A 23,860-nucleotide genomic window follows, 5' to 3' on the forward strand; every position below is an offset into this window, starting at 1 on the left:
GTATAAATAATACGAGTGTGCAATCTCGTGGAATGTATACGCCAAAATGAGTTTTGGCGTGCAAATGGTGACATTTCACACTGTCTAAAACATTGATTTTCTTTCCCCCTTTGACAGGTTTGCAGGGATCTGACTCCCAAAGTTTGCTTTGGAAAAAATATACTTCAGAGACTCTATTGAGAAGTACGGTGTTCACTCTATGTTCTCCAGATAAGCCAGTTGTATACAGCCCTCAAAGGTGAATGATCTGGTGTTGACTCTTGTGATGGTATTCATTTTAAACATCTATTACAGTACAGTATATCACTGGTTGGTTGATTGATTGTGTCTCTCTCTGCAAGCTCTGTATGCAATGATCTGATCGTGGATGCAAACCCAATATAAAAAAGGGGTATAATAATAATAATATTAATAATAATGAATAAATAAACAATTACTGAGTCCGTTATAGGATTTATGTTTAATTGGAGTGTAAACAGTAAATAAATTAGTTTAAAACCTTAATTTTAAACTAACTACCAATTAGGGACTGCTAAGATTTAGAGAATTAGAGCTGTGCTTCAATTGACCATCACAGAAAAAAGGCACAAGCTACCACGGTATCTTAAGATGTGAAGAATTTTTGATCAACAGTCTGAGAGGAAGACAGTCATCATTCCTAAATTACTGATTGCCTCCTTTTTAAAACTAAATTAAATCAACCTGCACACACACACACACACACACACACACACACACACACACACACACACACACACACACACACACACACACACACACACACACACACACACACACACACACACACACATTTTAAGTATTGAAAACCCCTGACACTGAAGTATAAAACTGTGTTGCATCACTAAATACAGAGCAACAGTTAATCATGAGTGGTTGCGTTCACAGAATGGGGGTGGAAACAGGTTAATGTTTAAAAATGTTACTCGGCCGATGCTTGAAGGACTATAAATTGACGCCACTCCATCTGAACAGTCAAGAGGACTTTGATGGTAAGTTACAATTGTTTTGCTTAAAGAGCTATGATTTAAACTGAATTTTAAATAGCTTAAATATACTCTCCCAGCAAGCCGTCATTTCACCGTCTTGGTTAACTACAGACCCGATATAGTCAGGCTATGAGTAACCCCCTTTTTGCCAAAATTACTTGCAAGATGTATGATATTCCATCATGTAAGCAAAGTCAACAGTGATTACAAGGCGTTTGGTTTCATTACTTTGACATATTCATGTTCTAAAAGACTAGTCTATTCTTGGGCTATGGTTAGAAATCTAATACATTTTCATTGACAGCCCAAATTTTGCCTTGTTTTAGCCTAGACGTCAGGGCTGTGTTTGGATGGCTATTAGGCGTCTTTTAAATGCAAAATTACTTGCTGGGATTAGTGCAAAATCACAATGTTTGTACAATGCTGTGCCCTCTGGTCATAAAACAGGTGATAAAATGTTGGGAAAGATTTATTGCTTTGCAATTGCTGCCCTGCTGGTAGCAACGGCCTGGGCCGAACCCCACGAAGGTCACGACCACGGTGGTCACACAGCCGAGCACCACCACCATCTCCACCATGAGAAGGACGAACCCCACCCCAGCCACGAGGAGGGCAGTGATGCCTGCCACCTGCTTGCTCCACACAACGCTGACTTCGCCTTCTCTCTCTACAAGAAACTTGCATCCCATCCTAAAGCCCAGGGCAAGAACATTTTCTTCTCCCCGATCGGGATCTCAATGGCTTTAAGCATGCTGGCTCTAGGTGCCAATGGCAGCACTCATTCACAGATATACAGCACTCTGGGTTATGGTGAGTTGAAGCCAGAGCAGGTCAATGAGGGTTATGAGCACTTGCTCCACATGCTGGAACACAGCCAGGGAGACATGCAGCTGGAGGCAGGAGCTGGTGTGGCCATCAATGAAGGCTTCAAAGTGGTGGACAAGTTCCTGAATGATTCTCAGCACTACTACAACAGCGAAGCCTTCAGCGTTGACTTCTCCAAGCCTGAAATTGCTGCAGAGGAGATTAACAAGTATATCGCCAAGAAAACCCATGACAAGATAACCGACATGGTGAAGGACCTGGATGCAGATACGGTGATGATGCTGATTAACTATATGTACTTCAAAGGTACTAAATAAACTTCTATTTCATTCAGCGATATTCCTGTAATAATAATTTCTTTGATCTGATCTGAAATTCTTGCAATTTGTCTTTATAGGGAAGTGGGACGAGCCATTTAATGAAACACTGACCCACAAAGCTGACTTCCAAGTGGACAAGGACACCACCGTGAAAGTTGACATGATGAAAAGAACCGGCTACTATGGCATCTATCAAGACCCTGTCAACAAAACTACGGTCATGAAGGTACCGTACAAAGGAAATACTTCCATGATGATCGTTCTTCCTGGTGATGGGAAGATGAAGGAGGTTGAAGAATCCATCTGCAGACACCATATTAAGTACTGGCATGAGAAACTCTTCAATGGGTAATACTGTCAATACCTCCAGATTTAAATTCATGTAGTAGTTGACTTCTGACTTTACGTTTAATGGTTGTTTAGTTGCACAGAAATGTGGGAACTTGGAAATGGCCATAATAGCTGATATACCATATCTACATTTCTGCCCTTCAGGTCTGTGGACCTGTTTATGCCCAAGTTCAAAATCTCTGCAAATATGAAACTGAACGACATTCTGAAGGAGATGGGAATAATCGATGCATTCAGTGACACAGCTGATTTCTCCGGGATCTCAGAAAAGGAACTTCATGTGTCACAGGTACGTGTGGACTTGTTTTTACCTTTTGAAGCACCACCAATGGTTGATAGACCTAAAGAATTTGAAAACTCTATACAGTCATGTTCACATATTTAACCCAATCTCCAGGTTGACCATCAGGCAGTCCTCAGCGTGGATGAGGAGGGCGCAGAGGGAGTAGCTGCAACCACGATAGAACTTATTCCCCGTATGCTGCTAAAAAATGTGATGCTCAACCGGCCTTTTCTGGTACTGATTTTAGAGGGCAGCACCAAGAGCATCCTCTTCATGGGCAAGATTACCAATCCTACTGTGTGAGGTCCTACTCCAATCATAACTTGCCGGTCCTCTGCAGAAGGCTGCTAATCTTTTTGTGGATGTTATTGTAAGCTGCAATAAATGTTGATTTGATTGTAATCAAGTGAGTCATAATTTTAAAAATGCACTGTAGCACTTCACTTCACTGGGTAAACAGTTAACCTAACCTTAACCCATGTAGTTACCTAACATAACTCAGTACTTTCATGCGTAAGTACACTATAAAGTATACATGCTGTAAAATAAAATGCATCCAAAAGCACACAGTATTTCTCAATACTGGTGTCATAATGCTGTCTGCAAATTTGAGCTTATTAACTCTTTTATGCGAAAACGCTTCCCCACCATTAGAGGACATTTCTGGCTTTCCGTGTTTTCACTGTTGTATGTGGTGCGCTGTTAGTCATCTTCTGAAAGAGTACTGAATCTCCTGACCAAAACACATGCAAAGACGATGTGTTGCAGAAACAAGTGATATCATATGTAATCATATGCAATAATGTGTTCACCAACATTAAACAGCATATAAATCAAAACTGCCTAATGTTACTGAATGAAATGTTGACCCAGGACGAGCTATAGGACTGTGAGAGACCCAGGGCGAGCTATAGGACTGTGAGAGAGAGTAATATAAGGGACAACCTGTCACTTTGATTTATGACCCCTATGATTTATGGCTTTTTTGACCTTTTGACCTCAATTTCAGGAAATCATTTTTGAAATTGTTTTACGACCTTTTGATGAGATCAGCAGAGATCAGCAGGACCCCACACTTTAGGGTCCAATTCTCACTATTAACTAACTATTAACTATGACGTTGCCTCAATAAACCCCTAATTACTGCTCATTAGTTAGTAAGGTTGTTAAGTTTAGATATTGGGTAGGATTAAGGAAGTGCTGTAGAATAAGGTCTTGCAGAATAAATCATTAATATTTGTACTATAATTACTGTGTAATATAAGTACTAATAAACAATTAATATCCTATATTGATAATATAGATATCCATATTTATAACTTTATAGGCTATAATAACTAGCTCCCGGCAGACGACTTGCGACAAAAGAGTGACCTGTGATGTGATGTATGATGTAGGAGTAGCATAAGCTTCAACGTCTCTCTGGGCAACAAAATCAAACTCTTCTTATATCGAATCTTCTTATAACTTCTCTTATATCGAATCCTCTTTTAATTCTATTTTGTCGCCAGTATTTTGTTTTGCTCTATCCTCTGCATATCCACATTTGTCAATACATCATGTGTCGGGTCAGAGGTCTCTCTTTTGGCATAAGTCGACGCGTACGGTCGACTGCCGGAAGCTAGTTATTTTATTATTTATTTTTATTTTAATTAATAAATATGGATATTTATCTTACAAAAAATGCATGGCTTCGCTTCAGAAGGCCATTATTAACCCTCTGCAGATGGATTACTTTTATGGCCATCAAAATCTTGAATCACTCCCATTATAAAGCTTGGATAAAGCCAGGACATTTTTTAATATAACTCTGATTGTATTCGTCTGAAACAAGAATGTCATAGACACCTAGGATGACTTGAGGTGAAGTAAATCATGGGCTAATTTTCATTAAGTGGTGAACTAACCTTTCAATTCTCTTTGATGATTGATGGCCATGACAGTGTGTTCAATGTATTTTGGTGTTGCTCTTTTGTATGTTTTGTTATCAAGTTGGAATTGTAATTTACTCATGTGGATAGTGTTCGTCAACAACCTTTTTTTCCATGACAAAGACGAGACGATGACGAGACTGCACCAATGTCTAAAAACGCTGACTAAGACTAAATTAACATGCATTATTGTTGACGAAAAAAGACGAAACTAAACTGTTTGGCATAAAATAAAAACTAAGATAAAATCTCTCTTCATTTTTGTCTACAATCGTCTCTACTTTTTCATCATGAGATGAATATTCAGCTGCTCAAAATATTCCAAAAGAGTTTGCGCTGTTGCTCATGTACAGGTTACATGTTGCTGCCAGCCTGTCATCTCACGGCAGCGCGCGCGGTCACGTGGTTCCTGGAGCGCTCAATACTTCTAGCGCTGTGACAATACATTTGAATGGCCTAAGCGGATACACAATACAGGTGTTTGCAGCAATTTTTGGTAAACAGTACAGCATAGTGTGCATTGATTATTGCGTCAACCACATTTACAGTATCATTATATTATGGAGATGCAAAATTGTTTACATTAATGTTAATGTTTTTATTGTATTTAGCCCTCAGGTATTCCTTACTAATTGGTCACTCATACTCATTGGTGGTCAAATGTGACCATACACCTTAACTATTTTTAAAATAAATAGCCTATATTTTAGTTCAATAATATTTATTTAATATTTTGAGGAGATCTTTTGGTACTAAAAACTATTTGTGCAATAAGTATGGTCCATTAATGACCACTTAAAACATTTGTCTTTTAATATTGTATTGTTTATAGTATTACAATTAGTGTAGTAATTAAGGTTAAAATAGAGAATTCCAATGCAAAGAGGCAAATTAGAGTCATTTTGTGGCATGAAAAAAAAAGTAATTTGTAATACATGTAGTCTAGTTGCTCAAAAAAATATTGCAGATCATAACTGCTTAGTTATTTGTGAAATTTTAAAATGTTAATAATAGTGAATATTAATGAATGCAAGCAAATATAATTTAACCCCCCAAAAAGTATAATATAAATTTAAAATAATTTTTCCTTATGTACAGTAACAGTAGGCTATATACATATGAATTCATACTGAATCAAGATCGAAATCGAGATTTGTGCCCATCGTCTCATAAGCTAATGCTGATTTTAGGCATCTACGCTGTAAATCAACCAGTTAGCTATGGTGTTGTGGCACATACATTATGCAGGTTATATATATTTTATGTAACTTATTTTGCCACACAATATATTGAGTTCCCCTTCGAGGGAACTCGAACTGCGTCATCGTGACGACACTTTGGGGAACGCCCCTCGCGTAAAGCGTCTGAAGAAACTGTAAAATCAGCCCAATCCGATTGGTGTTGCGTGATGACGTCGTATGTGACGGCATACCCGGAAGATACAAAGAGACGTCTGAACGAAACAGAGATAGCTTTTTTGCTCTTCAGCGTTAGCGCTCTGTGTTACCAGTCTGAGAGTATTTGGTGTTGTTATCTACCAACGTTGTTTCACAAGCATACAGGGCTCGCGAATTCCATGGCCGGTCCCGTGCTGTTGAGGCAGCACGGTTGATCTATCATGGACTCGCAGATGGGTCTGTCAGGGGAACTTGAGAAGTGCTTATGCATCTTCTCCTTCCCGGTGACAGCTCCATTGTTCTCCTTCCCCGCGTGGAAGCCCGCGCTGCGGCTTCTTCCCCCGGGGTGGAGGACCCGATGCGTGAGCTGTCTGATTCTGAGGAATTAGATGGGCTCCGTATCGAGGCTCGCCTTTCCTAATGCAGATTCAACCTCGAGTTTCCGAGGCGGCGCGCAGGTTTGGGTCTGTTATTAGAGTGATACAACGTGACACGGTGAGAAGGGATACTGTGGGTGCGAGGCATGCAGTCAGCTCCTGAGGGGGCGGGCTGTTTTCATTCAGAAATATCTCGACGCGTACTGCCGTGCGCCTTCGGGTGTTTCAGCCTCGTGCCCGTTTGGCTTTTTTCTCGAGGGATGAAAGCCAGTTGTATTATAACGGCTTGAACCGCGTTGCTGAGGCAACGTGTGGTTTACGAGCCGTATATAATACAATTAAGCAGTATTGTCGGATAATTGTGGCTGCGTTTTATTCTGAGGAATTAAATGAAATATGATCTGACTTTGAGGAGTTAGATATTCAGCCTATTATTCAGACCATGTTCACCGTATTTGTGAAATGTGATACTGTTTGGCTTTCTTCTCGAGGGAGGAAGGCCAATTGTATTATAACTGCTTGAGCCGCGTTGCTGAGGCAACGTGTGATTTTCGAGCCGTATATAATATAATCGAACAGTATTCGCTTTCACCTTACTATGGCTGCATTTAATTCCGAAGAATTAAATTAAAATATTATCTGACTATAGGAGTTAGATGTATTTTTTACTCAGCCTATCATTCGGACCAGGTTGCACGGTTGGGTGATTATGATGACATTTAATTCTGAGGAATTGAGTGTCATGTTATCTGACTTTGTTAAGTTAGATATTTAATCAGTCTGTCGCCCAAGCGTGTTTGACTTGTCTGGATATCCATCTAAGATTGGAGGTTGCGGCCCTGTCGAGCTGCTCCCTTAGATGAGGCCCCTGCTGGCCGGCCCCCTCTCCCGGGTAGGAGCGATCGAGGTCGCCTCCCCTGAGGAGCTTTTGGGAATCGATGTTGTGCTCCCGCCGTCTAGTACGTTTCGGGCCACATCGTTTCTCAGCGCACGCGCGCTGCACCAGCCGCCTCTAGCAAGACCTGCGGCGGTCCAGCAAACGCGTACGCACACCGAAAATCTTCCTCGATTTCGCCCTGCCGGTTAGCCGCTTCAGGGGGTCGGGGAGGAGGCTCGGTTGACACCCGAGGCCGGCCTCGAGAGGCTGGTTCCCTTAGCAGATTATCTCGGCGCATGGTTATGCCTCCGAATATATCTGCATGGGCCCTGCGTACTGTAGAATGGGTTACAGGCCGCAGTTCAGTTCCCTCCCCCGAAGTCTAACGGGGTGGTCTGAATTGTGGTCGGCCCAGAGCAGGTGCGGGTAATGGAACAGGAAGTACACTCCCTGTCGGTTAAGGAGGCTTTGAACGTATTCCTCCGCCAGTCAGGGAGTCCGGGTCCTACAGCCGGTACTTCATAGTTCCTAAGAAGGATGGCCAGTTGCGTCCAACTTTAGATCGGAGGTACTTGGATCGTTCTCCGAGGAGATTCAGATTCAAGATGCTTGAGTGTCGTGGTTCAGATCCAGTCTGAGGACTGGTCTGTCACGGTGGATCTAAAGAGGACACATACTTCCATGTTCCATCCTTCTGTGTCACGGGGGATTCCTGAGGTTCGCTTTCGGGGGCGAAGCGTATCATTATCAGGTTCCTCCATTCGGGCATCACTGTACAGCAGTTTAGGACTGCTGGGACTTGCGGCAGCTGCGTCCAACAGAATTTCTCTTGGCCTGCTGCACGAGACCCCTACAGTGGTGGCTGGGAACCAGGGAGGTTTTCCTTGAGGGGAAGACCATTCTGTATGATCAGGGTAACGCGCAGATGCCTTCGTTCCCTCGTCATATGGAAGAGACCTTGGTTCCTGTCCCGGGGGCCAGTGCTGGGAGCATCATGTTGCCGGGAAACCGTTTCAACAGACGCATCCCTCACTGGTTGGGACACGGTCATGGAAGGCCGCTTTTTCAGAGGTCTGTGGGAGACCCGGCATTCTTCCTGGCACATCTACTGCCAGGAAATGCTGGCGGTCTACGAAGCTCTGAGGAGCTTCCTCCCGGACCTCCGCGGCCACCATGTCCTGATGCGGAAGTGAACCAGGGGGCTTTCCTTGAGGGGAAATTCATTCTGTATGATCAGGGTAACGCGCAGATGCCTTCGTTCCCTCGTCATATGGAAGAGACCTTGGTTCCTGTCCCGGGGGCCGGTGCTGGGAGCATCATGTTGTCGGGAAACCGTTTCAACAGACGCATCCCTCACTGGTTGGGACACGGTCATGGAAGGCTGCTTTTTCAGAGGTCTGTGGGAGACCCGGCATTTTCCTGGCACATCAACTGCCTGGAAATGCTGGTGGTCTACAAAGCTCTGAGGAGCTTTCTCCCGGACCTCCGCGGCCACCATGTCCTGATACGATCCGACAATATGTCGGCAGTATCGTATCTAAACCACCAGGGGGGCCTGAGGTCGCGCCCTCTTTGCAGACTGGCGCATCAGGTTCTCCTGTGGTCCCAGGGGAGGTTGTCATCCCTCAGGGCGATGTACATCCCCGGGGACCAAAACTAGGGAGCAGACATCCTGTCGAGGCAGGGGCTGAGGCCCGGGGAATGGCGACTCCACCCCGAGGTGGTGGAGGCTATGTGCGAGCGGTTGGGCCCGGTGGAAGTGGATCTATTCGCGTCTCAAGAGACGTCCCACTGCCCGCTGTGGTTCTCCCTCACTCATCCGGCCCTGCTGGGGCTGGATGCCATGGCACAGATGTGGCCGAGGCTTCGTCTGTACGCTTTTCCCCCGATCACTCTGCTCCCGGGAGTACTGGAGCGTGTCCGCCGGGAGGGCATCAGCCTTCTCTTAGTAGCACCCCGGTGGCCCACTTTAGTATGGTTCTCCGACATCATCTACCTGCGGGACGGTCCCCCATGGCAGGTCTCTCTGAGGAGGGACCTGCTATCTCAGGCCGAGGGCACGATTTAAGCCTACCCCCGGCCAGAGGTGTGGGGTCTCTGGGTCTGGCCCTTGAGGGGGCCCAGTACCTAGTAGAGGGCCTGTCGGCGGGTGTCGTAGAGACCCTACTCAGCTCCAGAGCTCCTTCCAGCAGGAGGTTGTACAGCCTGAAGTGGAATATTTTCCACTTGGCGTAGAGAGCGGGAGGTGAACCCAGTTATCTGCCCGGTGGCTTCAGTGCTGGAGTTCCGTCAAGACCGCTTCTCCGCCGGTCTTTCCCCGTCCACACTTAAGGCGTATGTGGCTGCCATTTGGGCTTTCCACGCACCTCTAAGTGATGGGCCGTTGGGAAGGCACTATCTGGTTGTATGATTCCTCCGTGGAGTTCGGAGGATGAGGCCTGCGGCTCATTCCAGGGTCCCAACCTGGGACCTGGCGGTGGTGCTCGAGGGTTTGGCTGAGGCCCCCTTTGAGCCGCCGGAGTCGGCTGAGGCGAGAATACTGACCTTCAAGGTGGCTTTTTTCCTTGCTATCACTTCTCTGAGGAGAGTGGGGGACCTCCAGGCCTTGGCTATCACGCCGACTTGCCTGGAGTTTGCCCCTGGCATGGTTAAAGCCATCTTGCATCCCAGCCAGGGCTACGTGCCCAAGGTGCCATCTAAACAGGGCAAGGTCAGTGGTTCTCCAGGCATTCCATCCTCCACCTCACGTGACGGCGGAAGAGAGCAGACTTCACCTCCTCTGCCCCGTGCGGGCATTGAGGATTTTTCTGGAGAAGTCTGCTCAGTGGAGAAAGTCAGACCAGCTGTTGGTGTGTTTTGGTTCACCCAAGAAAGGGCTGCCTGCGTCAAAGCAGACGATTAGTAACTGGATTGTCCAGGCTATAGCCATGGCTTATCGGGTGCGCAACCTGCCTTCACCCTTAGCCGTGAGGGCCCATTCTACCAGGAGCATGGCCTCCTCAGTAGCCCTCCTTTCTGGGGCCTCTATGCTAGACATCTGCGAGGCAGCTGGGTGGGCCACTCCTCACACCTTCATTCGTTTTTATAGTCTGCATCTCCCTGAGATGCCTGGCGCGAGAGTGCTCGCCCCCTAGTTGTGCCTGGTTCCAGCTTCACACTGGGGTGGGTATGATTGGTGCGGGATAGTTGGTACTCGTTCCCCAAAGTGTCGTCACGATGACGCAGTTCGAGTTCCCTCGAAGGGGAACGTCTCGGGTTATGACTATAACCCTTGTTCCCCGAGAAGGGGAACGAGACACTGCGTCTCGTGTCCACCCAATCATCAGAGCGCTCGCTTCATCGCAAAGAACGCTATCTCTGTTTCGTTCAGACGTCTCTTTGTATCTTCCGGGTATGCCGTCACATACGACGTCATCACGCAACACCAATCGGATTGGGCTGATTTTACAGTTTCTTCAGACGCTTTACGCGAGGGGCGTTCCCCAAAGTGTCGTCACGATGACGCAGTGTCTCGTTCCCCTTCTCGGGGAACAAGGGTTATAGTCATAACCCGAGACGTTTTCCTTTGACTAAAACTAGACTAAAATTACAAGACTTTTAGTCGACTAAAATTTGACTAAGATACTTTGAGTTGTCTTTTGACTAAAACTAGACTAAAATGATGAGACTTTTAGTCAACTAAAACTTGACTAACAATAAAAGATACGTGAATGGCTAAATATGACTAAAAAATAACAAAGACATTTGGCACAAGACTAAGACTAAATTAAAAATAGGTGACAAAATTAACACTACATGTGGAGTATAATTTGAGTTTGAGTTTAATTTTGTGTTGAAATAAAAGTGTTTCCATCGCAAATTTGTGTAAGTCATTGACTTAAATCATATATGGTTAGTATATGCAGAGATATATGTATATGTAGTTTATATGTTGTAATTATATGTATATTATATAAGCTTGAAGAGCAAACACCATTTCCCTATTAAAAAAATCTGAAATCTGTATGAAATAGGCTACATATAAATAAATGACACAAAATGTAAATAAATCCTATATGACTTTAAAAAAGAACTATATGATTTGTATATGAATATCAGGTATTTTCTACTACAGTTTTTTACAATCGCTATGACATTTTTTTCAATACTTTTAACAGTTTTCCTAAACTCTTAACACAGTTAGCACAACATCTGTCTGTGTAAGCTATACTATTAACACATTTATTGTTGCTTTTAAACAAAATGCATACAGTTAACACAAATTTAAAATGCTTGAACTTCTTTTACGCACAAGCTCAACCAAGACCAAAACACTGGATTTTTACTGCCAAATTTACCAATGCTTTAACACTGTGGGCCCTATTTTAACGATCTGAAACGCAAGTGTCAAAGCGCGAAGCGCAAGTAACTTTGTGGGCGGGTCTCGGCGCTGTTGCTATTTTCCCGGCGGGATAAATGGCTCTTGCGCCCGGCGCAAATCTAAAATGGGTTGGTCTGAAGTAGCTTCATTATTCATAGGTGTGGTTTGGGCGTAACGTGAATAAACCAATCAGAGCGTCATCCAACATTCCCTGTAAAAGCAGGTGCGCAAGTTCCATTATGGATTGCTATTATTATGGCGTATTTACCAGGCGCACGCCAGGAGCGGTTCACAGCCGAGGAGACTGATGTTCTTGTAAGAGCAGTGAAAGACAGAGAAGTGAAGTTGTATGGGGATGGGAGAAACCCACCCAAAATAGCGTCGGTTAAACAGGCGTGGGAGGAAATAGCCACAATTGTTTCATCAGCTGGCATCCCCAGGACGTCGCACCAGTGCCGCAAGCGCTACAATGACATCAGAAGACGGGGAAAGTCCAAGCTTGCCAGCATCAATCGGGCACGCCGTGAAACGGGAGGTGGATCTGCCTCTACTCAGGACCTGACGCCAGCAGAGGACATCGCTGCGTCCACCCTTACCGATTTTTTTTCCTGGTTCTTGACGGACAAACCAATTTGTTAGATGTCCTTATATACATATATGTATTGCCAGAAGTTGCCACTATTGGGCAAACAGGTCTCCTTAATTATTAGACTACAATTAGCCTGAATAATTTGTAAGCTAGATTTATGCCTATTTTTTTACATCTTCGTGGCACACCACAATGATTTCCGTCATCTCATGTGTTAATATTTTTTAGTGTAACAATTTATGATTTGCAAAAATAACTGTTGCATCTGTGTAGATTACATGAGCAAAGTGTATGCGCGTTGTGCACGCTATACATTATGGTCAAGCATGCGCCCTTAAAATAGCATAATGAACAACGCGCAACGCGCCACTGACTTTAGACTAGGTTTTTTCTGGTCAGTGGCGCAATTGTTTAATGGAACAGCAAAATAGCACCAGGGATTGTTTGCGCCGGAACACGCCTCCTTTTTTGCGCTGAACCGCCCAGGTAGCGCAAGTTCATTCACTAGTTTAGCGACGTGCTTCTGTGGAGGGAAAAGCGTGCTTTGCGCGGGTGCAAAATAGGAATGACACATGCGTCGGTGTACATAGTCAATTGCGCTGGGTGCAAGATAGGGCCCTGTATGTCAGAACAGATAACATCATGTTCTAAACATATCCGTATAGGCTAAAGTCAAGGTAAACAGCTGTTTATATTGTGAAGTGAAACATAAATATATCCCCTGCATTTTATTCCATTGGTACTGAGAAACAGCTGATTTAAGTTATGCAAATACATAAATCACAGCTGATTCCCATCTAGGAATTGTTTAGGTGTTGATGTTTTTTCAATCACATGACCATATGGTATACAGTAAAAGAGGGCCTATTGAGGCTGCTCTTGTGTGAAAAAGGAACAATATACAGCAACACAAAGAAAGTAAGAAAAATGCCTGCAAGAGGGAGAGGAAGATGAGTACCAGGACAAGGGCAAGGGAGGATTTCTGCAGCAAAAGAAACAAAATCCATGCATTAACTAAACCCAACAAAATACACACTCTATGATCAATAAAATATACTGTCTATTGTATAAGGGCAGACCTCACACATAAAATAATGCAGTTTCTGTAATTCCATAGTATTAGTGTTTTTATGACATTGTGCTATGATTAATTAAATGTTCTTTTTGGAAGAGAACATGTGTTAGTGTTTTGGTAGAAATAGTGTGTTAGTGTATCATTGTATTTTAAAAATTAGTGTTGGAGTTTAGTTTACAATGTGTGATTTTGAGCATGAAATTAACCGTTTTGGCAATTGTATGATATAGGTGTGTTAGTGTGTTAAGAGTTTAGGAAAATTGTTAAAAGTATTGCAAAAATTGCCATAGCGATCGTAAAAAACTGTAATACCATACACCATTGCATGACATGTTAAACTCATGTAAGATTTTTACAGTATTCATATATCACCCAAAAATCCCCTACAAGTTTTATGTGTGCTTTTTAGTATGAAAGGGGCCATAAACCGTCTAGACATAAGATTTATGTATTTGAATTGCATATACATTTTCCATTCATTTGAATTACATAATTTTAACATAAACAAATTAATAAACGTAATGTGATTTATATATGTAAGTTATACATAAATGTAACAGGTAAGATTTATGTAATTGTATTTATAAACTGAATGTGATTCATATATGTCAGATTTACGTAAATGAAACAGGTAAGATTTATGTAATAGTACACAGAAAAACCCCCATGTTAACCCCTAGGAGTCTGAGCTGTTTTGGGGCCCTTTAGAAGTTTTGACATGCTCTTACATTTGTGTTTTTTTTTCAGTTGCTTGTAAACATATTCATGGCAAAAGTGTAATTACACTGTATTCAGCACAAACTGGGCTACCATAATATGTGAGCAACATGTATGTACATGTTTGTATCTTTGAGTAAAAAAATGTCTTGTAAAAATGTTTATGCATGATTTTTGAAAAAACTAAAAAAATTGTTTTAGAATTAAGGCCTCAAAACACACAATAGATATGTGTTCACAAGACTTTTGACTCCAGGGTGTATTTCCATTTAGTTTTTGCTTCAAACTGATGTGAGAATCATTGAGCCTACTTATTCACATAAAACAATACACTGATTTAAAATGTGTAAGACAGTTTTTCTTCACAAAGCCAGTATGCGAGGAGGCGTGATATCTAATGAATAATGATGAGTATCACCTGAGAGGACAAAAGAACATAATAGCCAGCATAATGACCTGCACAATAAACTGAATAATGAGCTGCATAATGAATGATCTTCATACCTGATTGAGAGAGCAAAAAAAATGATCTTCTTATTTAGTTGAAATTGTACTTATCTAGTAAATGTATCTTGATTTAATAATGTTTAAATATTTAGACTAGAAACAAGAAAAAAATTACTAAGAGCATTTGTGTTCTATTTTTTTATGTTTTTGAAAGTAGTCTCATGCTAATTTTTTTAAATAATAAATAATAAAAATGTTATACAATTTAAACAAAACGAAATTCACTTTAAAGGGTTCATAGAAAATTGGAAAAGTTTTTGGGGCAGACCTGACCTGTTGAAGAAGGATGGCATCCATCCCTCCTGGGGTGGTGCCGCTCTTCTCTCTAGTAATTTGGCACATAGTCTTAGAGCTAAACCTTGACTTAGGGCCCAGGTCAGGAAGCAGACAAACTGGCTAAACCGACCGTCTGCTAGCTGTCTCACGTCACCGGAGTCAGATAAATCCCAGCACATAGAGACTCTTTCACCTAGATATTATCACATAGAGACTGTGTCTGTTCCCCGAATTAGTAAATACAAAGAAACATCAAAACCATTCGACAGTACAAATGTAATTGATGTCCAACAAATAAACAACAGATATAATATAGATGAACAATTGATAAAGCTCGGGTTGCTGAATATTCGATCCCTTAACCCAAAAGTGCTTATTGTTAATGATATCATTACAGATAATAATCTAGATGTGCTGTGTTTGACAGAAACCTGGCTAAAACCTGACGACTACATTACTTTAAATGAGTCAACCCCCCAAAATTATTGTTATACACACGAGCCGCGTATGAAAGGCAAAGGGGGAGGGGTTGCTGTAATTTATAATATGAAGAGTTTCGTTGCAAAACGAGATATATCCATTTTGAGAAATGTTGGTTATTTCATCAACAGTCAAGTTCATTCACAATTTTTTGTACATTAAACTATTACTTGAGCTCAGTGAAGGCCAGGGACACAATATTCTTCAAATCCAGGATATTTTTTATTTAATTTTATGTCCATAAATAGTTCATAAATAAGTCAGAAACCATGCCAAAATGCAACATATTTATCTTAACATTGTCAAACATCTTAAATTGGTTAAAAAAAATACATCATAAATATATGGAATAGTATATACAAAGATTGATTAATAATAATAAGATTCCGAATTAGTTTTGGCCAGAACATACACAACATAACAACTATTTTTTTTTTTTTTTTGCAAAACGCCATATATCCACCTTAGGCTATATTCTACTACTGTAGTACCATTAAGAAAAGCTAGTGAATCAATGTTTTGTGTGTGTGTGTGTGTGTGTGTGTCGGCATGACACAGACCAACATTACTCGCAGTTGCACGATGACCACAATTAATCTTTGGATGTTTTCCCTCCCCTGAATGCCTTGCCCGTTTGGTCTTCCCCCTTTGATGATTTTCTTTAGATGCCTTCCTCTTTCTCCCAACAGCAGCTGGAATGACCGGCTCCAATCCGTCATCGAAATCCATAACGTTAGCTTGACTCTGAAGCTTTGATTCTCTGACTGACAGACAGCTGTTGATCAGTGACGTAGCCTACGTGACCGACAGCTCGCCTACAGTATAAACAATTAAATGGTAAACGTTTTTTAGTTAGCCTATTGAATCCTCTTTTTAAAAATATGTTTTTTGTTTTGATATTATCGTTAAATCACTGAGCAAACTCGGAGCACTTCACCGGCGGTGACTCTCTCCTCGCGTGACATCCTGAGCCTGCGCAGCATCCTGAACGTTCTATATCGCACTTTGTAAAGAAACTGGGCTGGCGGATATCGCGTTTTGTGAAAAAATACATTTTGTAGTAGGCTTAAAATGTAAATTTTTAAATCTTATTAATGGCAGCAATTCACACATAGATTAAGGTACATCTAAACAGTGATTTCCAATAATAAAATCCAAATGTCAAAAAATGGCGTTTATCGCGTTTTGCAACCGAACTCTTCATATTATCTTCAGTATTACTCAGAAGTCTAGTTTCAAATATAATTCCTTCAAAGTTTTGGTGCTTTATGTAACGTTATGTAGTGTAAATGATAGGGATGCACCGAATCCAGATTTTTGGGGTTCGTCCGAATACCGAATCCACTGGTTAAGATTCGGCCGAATCCGAAACTGAATACCGAATCCTACTCCCATCCGCAGTCCATTATCACAGTAAACACATTAATGAAGTTAACAACGTCCACAGCAGTGTAGGGATGCCATTAACTGTTTTGGTCAAGTTTACTAAAGTAAACATTGTCGTGTATGTTCTTCTCGACGCTATTTCATGATGGTTTATAGAAAAATTACCCCGAGTCGTCCTCTGTCGTTTCAAAGAACAACCCAACGGAGAGCGCAGGTGGCGCGCGCTAGGGTTGTGCCAACATCAAGATGGAGCGCCACCATCGTGATGCCACGCCCCCGTTGCGAGTCTGTTGTGTGCGACACACACTAATCCTCTTCTATAGTATTAGTTAAACTAAAAACTTAGCAGGGATTTCTCTGTAAATTAAATTGAGAATGTAACTAATGCATATATGCTATTTTAAATACTGTAGCATATGCCAGATATATAGCCTACATTTTGAAATCATTTGAGGCTGAAACATCCATATGGATGTGTATTTTAGCACTTCCGTCAGTGAAACAACACTACAGCCTATAAAACAAAAACGATTTTCAGTAAATAATGGTAACCTCAAGAATATATGAAAATTAAATATTAGTTAGAAAAATATTTGATTCATACTATTTCCCCGCAAAGATTCGTCATATACCGCTCTGCGCTTTGAGAGGAATGGGACACTGAATAGACACCTTCTTGAATATCTTCGTCTTCATATGTTCTACTGATGTTGCAAAGCAACACTTGTTGTAAAAGGTCTGAAGAGCAGATTTTATTTTCCACAGGGTCAAGACATTTAGGCAATGTTTGATTATTCACTGCCAGAGAAAACGAAACTAAAATCACCGGCGTGTGTGAAATGCGCTATTCAAATAAACCAAACTTGACGCGCCTTACCAAGTTTAATAACAAGAACAAACTGTGTTAACCCTCAGAGCCCGACGGCATCGCCCACGACGTCACACGGCACCTCCGATAAATATCTATATTATTTCATTAAACTTTTATCGATTTTCTTACCGTTTTTTCCAGCAGAAAGCTAACGAGCTAGCCATCACAGGGGTGTCTTTGGTGTCTTTGTAGCCTTTACAGAAGGTTTTCTATCCAGCCTGGAACATGTGCATCTTTTTGGAGTTGTTCAGCAATAAATCAAAACGCTTACATCCAAGATATATCCACTTGATGTCCATAATTTATACATTTTCCGTCATTTTTGCCACTAGCGCGATGCTAGCTGCCATTTTGGATGAGGGTTTGACCAATGACAGGCTGATCCGTCATCCACGTTGGTGTGCGTCATTACGCATGAACCACAGCTCTTTTATTGTGAAGAGAGAGAGACGCACGGCTAGTGTTGAGGATAGAGAGAGAGAGACGCGCTGCAGTTTTTAGTAGTTTTGTGGAGAAAGTTTGAGGAAAAAGTTTGAGGAGAAAGTTTGAGGAGAAGTTCCTGATAGGAACTGTTTTGAGGCTTGGCACCAGTAAATATCCAAAATCCAAAGAGGCCAAAAGCGCCTGGACTTTTTTTGGAAAAATGTAAATAGTTTTGGTTCTGTATAAGTTATCATGTTTATTCCTGAGTTCCAGGACTCTAAAGACTTGAACAAACTGTTTTCCAGAGGAAATATGCTTAGCTTTTATTTATATTTGTGTGTGTTTTCAATAAATATTTGAGTGATTCAATTTCCGTTTTATGTTTTCATTTGTCTTTATGGTCCCATAACTTATTTTACATTCAGGTGACATCAATGCAACACAAATATACTGACAGAGCAACTTGTCTTGAAAAAAAAGAGGTGTGTCAATTGTCTGTGCACAACAGGGTTGATGTTTTACAAGCTTTTTTAGTAAATAACACCAGGCGGAAAATTAATTGTAAAAATACCCTTAGGTCTTAAAGGGTTAAATAAAATTTGAAGTAAAAAGGTATTCGTCTTACAGTGTTTTTTATAATTTCCCACAGTAAAGGATGTGAATAGTTATAATAGACTTAATTATAAGCAAACGAAAGGAAACGTTTATAATCCCCTGCGAACATGGGTGAGACGTGAGTGAAGATTTGGGAAAAGAAACGAGATGTCCATGTCCATTGGGATAAAATGGACTAGGCCTATTGTCCAAATTCACGGAAAATCGAGTGACCATATCCAGATCACAAAGCAGAATGAAAAAGAGCTCTCTGACCATTATTTCCTTTCTAGGCTAAACAAAGCTTTGTGCTTCACTCCTGTGGTAATATTCACGTGAAACAGCATTCACATACAAAACACTGGGTTAGGAAAATAACGCAGTTATTTTTTTTAAAAGTAGATAATAGTATTTATGTAAAGAGATATATTAAAATAAAAAGAGCTCAACTCTTAAGTGGAAGGAACCTATTTTTCCCCCTCACGTGCAACCTAGCGGATGAATCATTATTTGGGTTAGTAAAAATAACGAAATGATGGTTTTAAGAGAATAGTATATGTAAAGATTTATAGTAGATATTATCTACCTATTTACCTAATTCCGGTTCTTCAAAGCTTACGGATTCAGTGTATTTTCGTTTTGTCATCTTAATTTTGTAATTATTTAAGTGAAAAATATTTAGTGTAGGCCTATATATTTTATTAATTTTATTTATATTTTATCTGATCTATAGATCTATAGGCTGTTTGCAAGGTAAAATAAAATACATTTTGGCTGCTATCTGAAGATTCCTTCATGCACAACTCGTATTCTCTCGGATGTTTCATATGCAAATGTTTTAACAGCGGCTGTTGTTTAGGGTCCTTGTCATCACGAGACAAATCGGCATTGCAAATTGAACGCGTAGCTCAACTTGAATCGCCTTCTTTTGACTTAAAGTATACTGCCACGTTTTCTGTTCATGAGTTCCATTTTCACTTTCAACAGCGGCGTCATTACGTTCGACCAGCGGGGCGCGGCATAGTGCAAGCCTATGTGTTCGGGTTCGGTGGAAAAAAATTCTGTGGTTCGGCAGAAACCGAACCCAGTCAAAAAGCCCAATATTCGGCCGAATCCGAACCCGAATTCGGTGCATCCCTAGTAAATGATAAATGTTAGCTACTGTATACAGGCCACCAGGGCACAATACAGACTTTATCAAAGAATTTGCTGATTTTCTATCAGAGTTAGTTCTGGCCGTAGATAAATTACTAATTGTTGGTGATTTTAATATCCATGTAGACAACGAAAAAGACGCATTGGGATTAGCATTTAAAGACATTCTAAACTCTATTGTAGTTAGGCAACACGTGTCAGGACCCACTCATCGTCATAATCATACTTTAGACCTAATATTGTCACATGGAATAAATGTTGATACCGTTGAAATTCTGCAGCAGAGCGATGACATCTCAGATCATTGCCTAGTATCATGTATACTTAATTTAGCTAAGGCTGCAAAGCCGCCCCCCCCTCGTTTAAAAAATTGCAGGACAATCACTGCCGCCACTAAAGATTACTTTTTAAAAAATCTTCCTCATCAGTATCATCTCCTCAGCATCCCAGTTAGCTTAGAAGAACTCGATGTTGCAACAGAAACTATTGACTCTCTTTTCCAGCACTTTAGACACAGTTGCTCCCCTGCGCTTAAAGAAGATTAAAGAAAATAGTCCAACGCTGTGGTACAACGAGCACACTCTGGCCCTTAAAACAGCAGCCTGAAAAAAGGAGTGCAGCTGGAAGAAAACAAAACTAGAGGGCTTTCGTAATTTGTGGAAAGAGCGCATGATCGCATACAGAAAGGCCGTAAAAACGGCTAGATCTGCTTATTTCTCGACTCTCTCAGAAGAAAACAAACACAACCCTAGGTATTTATTCGATACAGCACAGCAGTTATGACTTTATGAACTTCTTTACATGTAAGATTGATAATATTAGGAAGAAAATTTTAACCATGCAGCCGTCTATTACAGTATCACATCAGACAGAGCATTGTAGTGTCACTGAGGAAAAATTACACTCATTCACTGCTATAGGAGAAGAAGAATTGGCTAAACTTCTTAAATCATCAAAATCTACATGTATGCTCGACCCTGTACCGACTAAGCTATTAATAGAGATGCTACCAGAGGTCATAGATCCTCTTCTTAATATCATTAATTCATCCTTGTCATTAGGATATGTACCGAAAACTTTTAAGTTGACTATTATTAAACCACTTATTAAAAAAACGCAACTTGATCCTACAGAATTAGTCAATTACAGGCCAATCTCAAATCTACCCTTTCTGTCAAAAATACTTGAAAAGGCAGTGTCTTCACAATTATGTTCCTTTTTAGAAAGAAATGGTATCTGTGAGGATTTCCAGTCAGGATTTAGACTGTATCAGTACTGAGACTGCTCTCATCAGAGTTACAAATGATTTACTCGTTTCATCTGATCGTGGCTGTATCTCTCTATTAGTGTTACTCGATCTTAGCGCTTCATTCGATACCACAACATTCTTTTGAATAGACTCAAAAATGATGTAGGCATTAGAGGAATTGCATTGACATGGTTTAAATCATACCTATCTGACCGTTATCAGTTTGTAGCAGTAAATGAAGAGATGTCACACTGATCACAAGTTCAGTATGGAGTACCACAGGGCTCAATGCTAGGACTGTTGCTTTTCACCCTGTACATGCCACCACTGGGAGATATCATTAGGAAGCATGGCGTTAGTTTTCATTGTTATGCTGATGATACGCAGCTCTATATTTCTTCACGCCCTGAAGAAACTTACCAATTCACAAGACCAGTAATTTCCTGCAACTCAATTCAGAATTTTTTTTTATTTTTAATTATTGGACAAAAAAGCTCCACAAGTAGTAACCTAGAATACTGTCTAACACTTGATGGCTGCTCTGTCAAGTCCTCATCGTCAGTGAGGAACCTGGGTGTGCTCATTGATACCAATCTTTCGTTTGAAAGCCACGTTTCTAGCATCTGTAAAATTGCATTCTACCATCTTAAAAATATATATAAATTACGGCACATGCTCTCAATGAAAAATGCTGAACAGTTAGTTCATGCGTTCATGACCTCAAGGCTAGATTATTGTAATGCTCTACTGGGTGGTTGCCCTGCTCGCTTAATAAACAAACTCCAGCTGGTCCAAAACACAGCAGCTCGAGTTCTTACTAGAACCAGGAAGTATGACCATATTAGCCCAGTTCTGTCAACACTGCACTGGCTCCCTATTAAACATCAGATACAATTTTAAAATCTTGGTTATTACTTACAAAGCACTAAATGGTTTAGCTCCCCAGTACTTGAACGAGCTCTTAACACATTATACTCCATCACGTCTACTGCGGTCTCAAAATTCTGGCCAGTTAATAATACCTAGAATATCAAAATCAACGGCAGGCGGTCGATCCTTTTCCTATTTAGCACCTAAAATCTGGAACAGTCTTCCTAGCATTGTTCGGGAAGCAAACACGCTCTGTCAGTTTAAATCTAGACTAAAAACACATCTCTTTACTATGGCATACACATAAAACACTTTTTCAATTAAATGATTGTTAGGCTGCATTAACTAGGTCAGCCGGAACCGGGAACACTTCCCATAACACCTGATATACTCGTTACATCACCAGAAGAATGGCATCTACGCTAATGTTAGTCTCTCTGTTTTATCCCGAGGTCTACTGCAGTCAGTCGGAACCGAGCCGTATCCAGTTCAGATGGTGGACCAGCGCCCAGACAAGACCAATGCATGACCCTGAAGTGTCTGCAGAGACCGTATCAATTAGACTCCCCCTGAAAATGCCTCATTGACACGGCATCCTCAATAAACCCGTCTCCGGCGTGATGACTCCGATTGTTCGAATATTCCTATTTAATAATTGTTAAATCGATAGGTCATCCTCAATAAAACCTGTCTCCGGCGTGTTGCCTCCGATCTTTGGAATATTGCACTTTAAAAATTGTTTCATCAATACGGCATCCTCAATAAACCCGTCTCCGGCATGATAAATCCGGTATTTCGATTATTCCAATTTAATAATTATTTCATCGACACATCATCCTCAGTAAACCCGTCTCCGGTGTGTTGCCTCCGATCTTTCAAATATTCAGATCTGTTATGACCTCTGACCTGTAAAGTTGTCAGAATAATAATCATACGCTGTTTGTTAATTGGCCAGAGGAGAATTGGCACCCCGACTGAGCCTGGTATCTCCCAAGGTTTATTTTTTATATCACCTGATGGGGTTTTGGTTTCCTTGCCACTGTCGCCTCTGGCTTGGCTTGCTCAGTTGGGGACACTACCTTTTTCAACTAAATATCCAAATAAATCTAATTATTAAACTAAATTAACCAAATAACCTAAACTACTGATCTAATTACTGATCTAAAGCCCACATTGTCACTGTATGATAATTGAAATGAACTGATGACATCACCGTTTTCTCGGCTATACGGCTGAATAAAATTCTGTTGCATTATTTTCCTGTTTAACACTGTGAAGCTGCTTTGAAGCAATCTGCATTGTTAAAAGCGCTATATAAATAAAGTTGATTTGATTTGATGCAAGATATTGTTACTACAGTGCAGTGCAGTGTGGTTGTGCCCCAATTCCATTACAGCAGTGTGTACTCTAATTTCATTAATCGTTTAATTTAGGTCATAAAATAAAATAAAGACATTCAATATGCTGTTCAGTAGTTTGTTTGTTTTTATTAGTTTGGTATGTTTGCACAAAGCTTACAGTCAAAAATAAGAACTTTGTAATTTATAAATAATTTCTAATTACAGTTTAAATTCCATGTTGAGTTAACTTAAATATATAAGTACACTCAAAATGATTGTATGATGCTGTTCATTTTATTTAAGCAGTTCATCTTGATTTAACACCATTATATCAGGTTTCTGGTTCAAATGTGATTGCTTCATGTTAAATTGACTTGAATCTGTTACTTTTTGACATAACTTGACGTTTTCATTTTGAAATAACATGTTTCAGTCAAGTGATTCAATCAAACAGGACTTTCAATCCCCATCACGTTTTGCAAAGGGGCTGAATTCGGAGAGTAAATGTTTAAATAGTGTTATTTTATGCATTTTTAACCAGATGAGAAAATGGAGAGACTTTTTAATGTTTAATGTTTTGTTTATTTAAAAGTTTGTGTT

At 40.9% G+C, this 23,860-nt stretch overlaps 1 protein-coding gene across 1 annotated transcript; it reads left to right on the forward strand.

The window, feature by feature from the left end:
• The first annotated feature begins 853 nt into the window (after positions 1-853).
• On the forward strand, positions 854-3,628 carry LOC307135487 (alpha-1-antitrypsin homolog). Its single transcript, XM_079831985.1, has 5 exons — positions 854-1,010; positions 1,455-2,138; positions 2,230-2,500; positions 2,648-2,792; positions 2,901-3,628. The coding sequence occupies exons 1-5, from the start codon at positions 938-940 to the stop codon at positions 3,087-3,089; spliced, it is 1,362 nt and encodes a 453-aa protein (XP_079688111.1). The 5' UTR covers positions 854-937; the 3' UTR covers positions 3,090-3,628.
• The last annotated feature ends 20,232 nt before the right edge of the window (positions 3,629-23,860 follow it).

The sequence above is a fragment of the Gobio gobio genome, assembly GCF_949357685.1.
Source record: "Gobio gobio genome assembly, chromosome: 12".
NCBI classification, from domain to species: Eukaryota; Metazoa; Chordata; class Actinopteri; order Cypriniformes; family Gobionidae; genus Gobio; species Gobio gobio.

What these genes read in the sequence shown, in the direction of transcription:
- LOC307135487 (XM_079831985.1), top strand. Translation starts at nt 938, where the DNA reads ATGTTACTCGGCCGATGCTTGAAGGACTATAAATTGACGCCACTCCAT. An exon ending in CAGTCAAGAGGACTTTGATG is followed by an intron (nt 1,011 to 1,454) that starts GTAAGTTACAAT and finishes GTCATAAAACAG; the next exon opens with GTGATAAAATGTTGGGAAAG. An exon ending in AGGAACTTCATGTGTCACAG is followed by an intron (nt 2,793 to 2,900) that starts GTACGTGTGGAC and finishes CCCAATCTCCAG; the next exon opens with GTTGACCATCAGGCAGTCCT.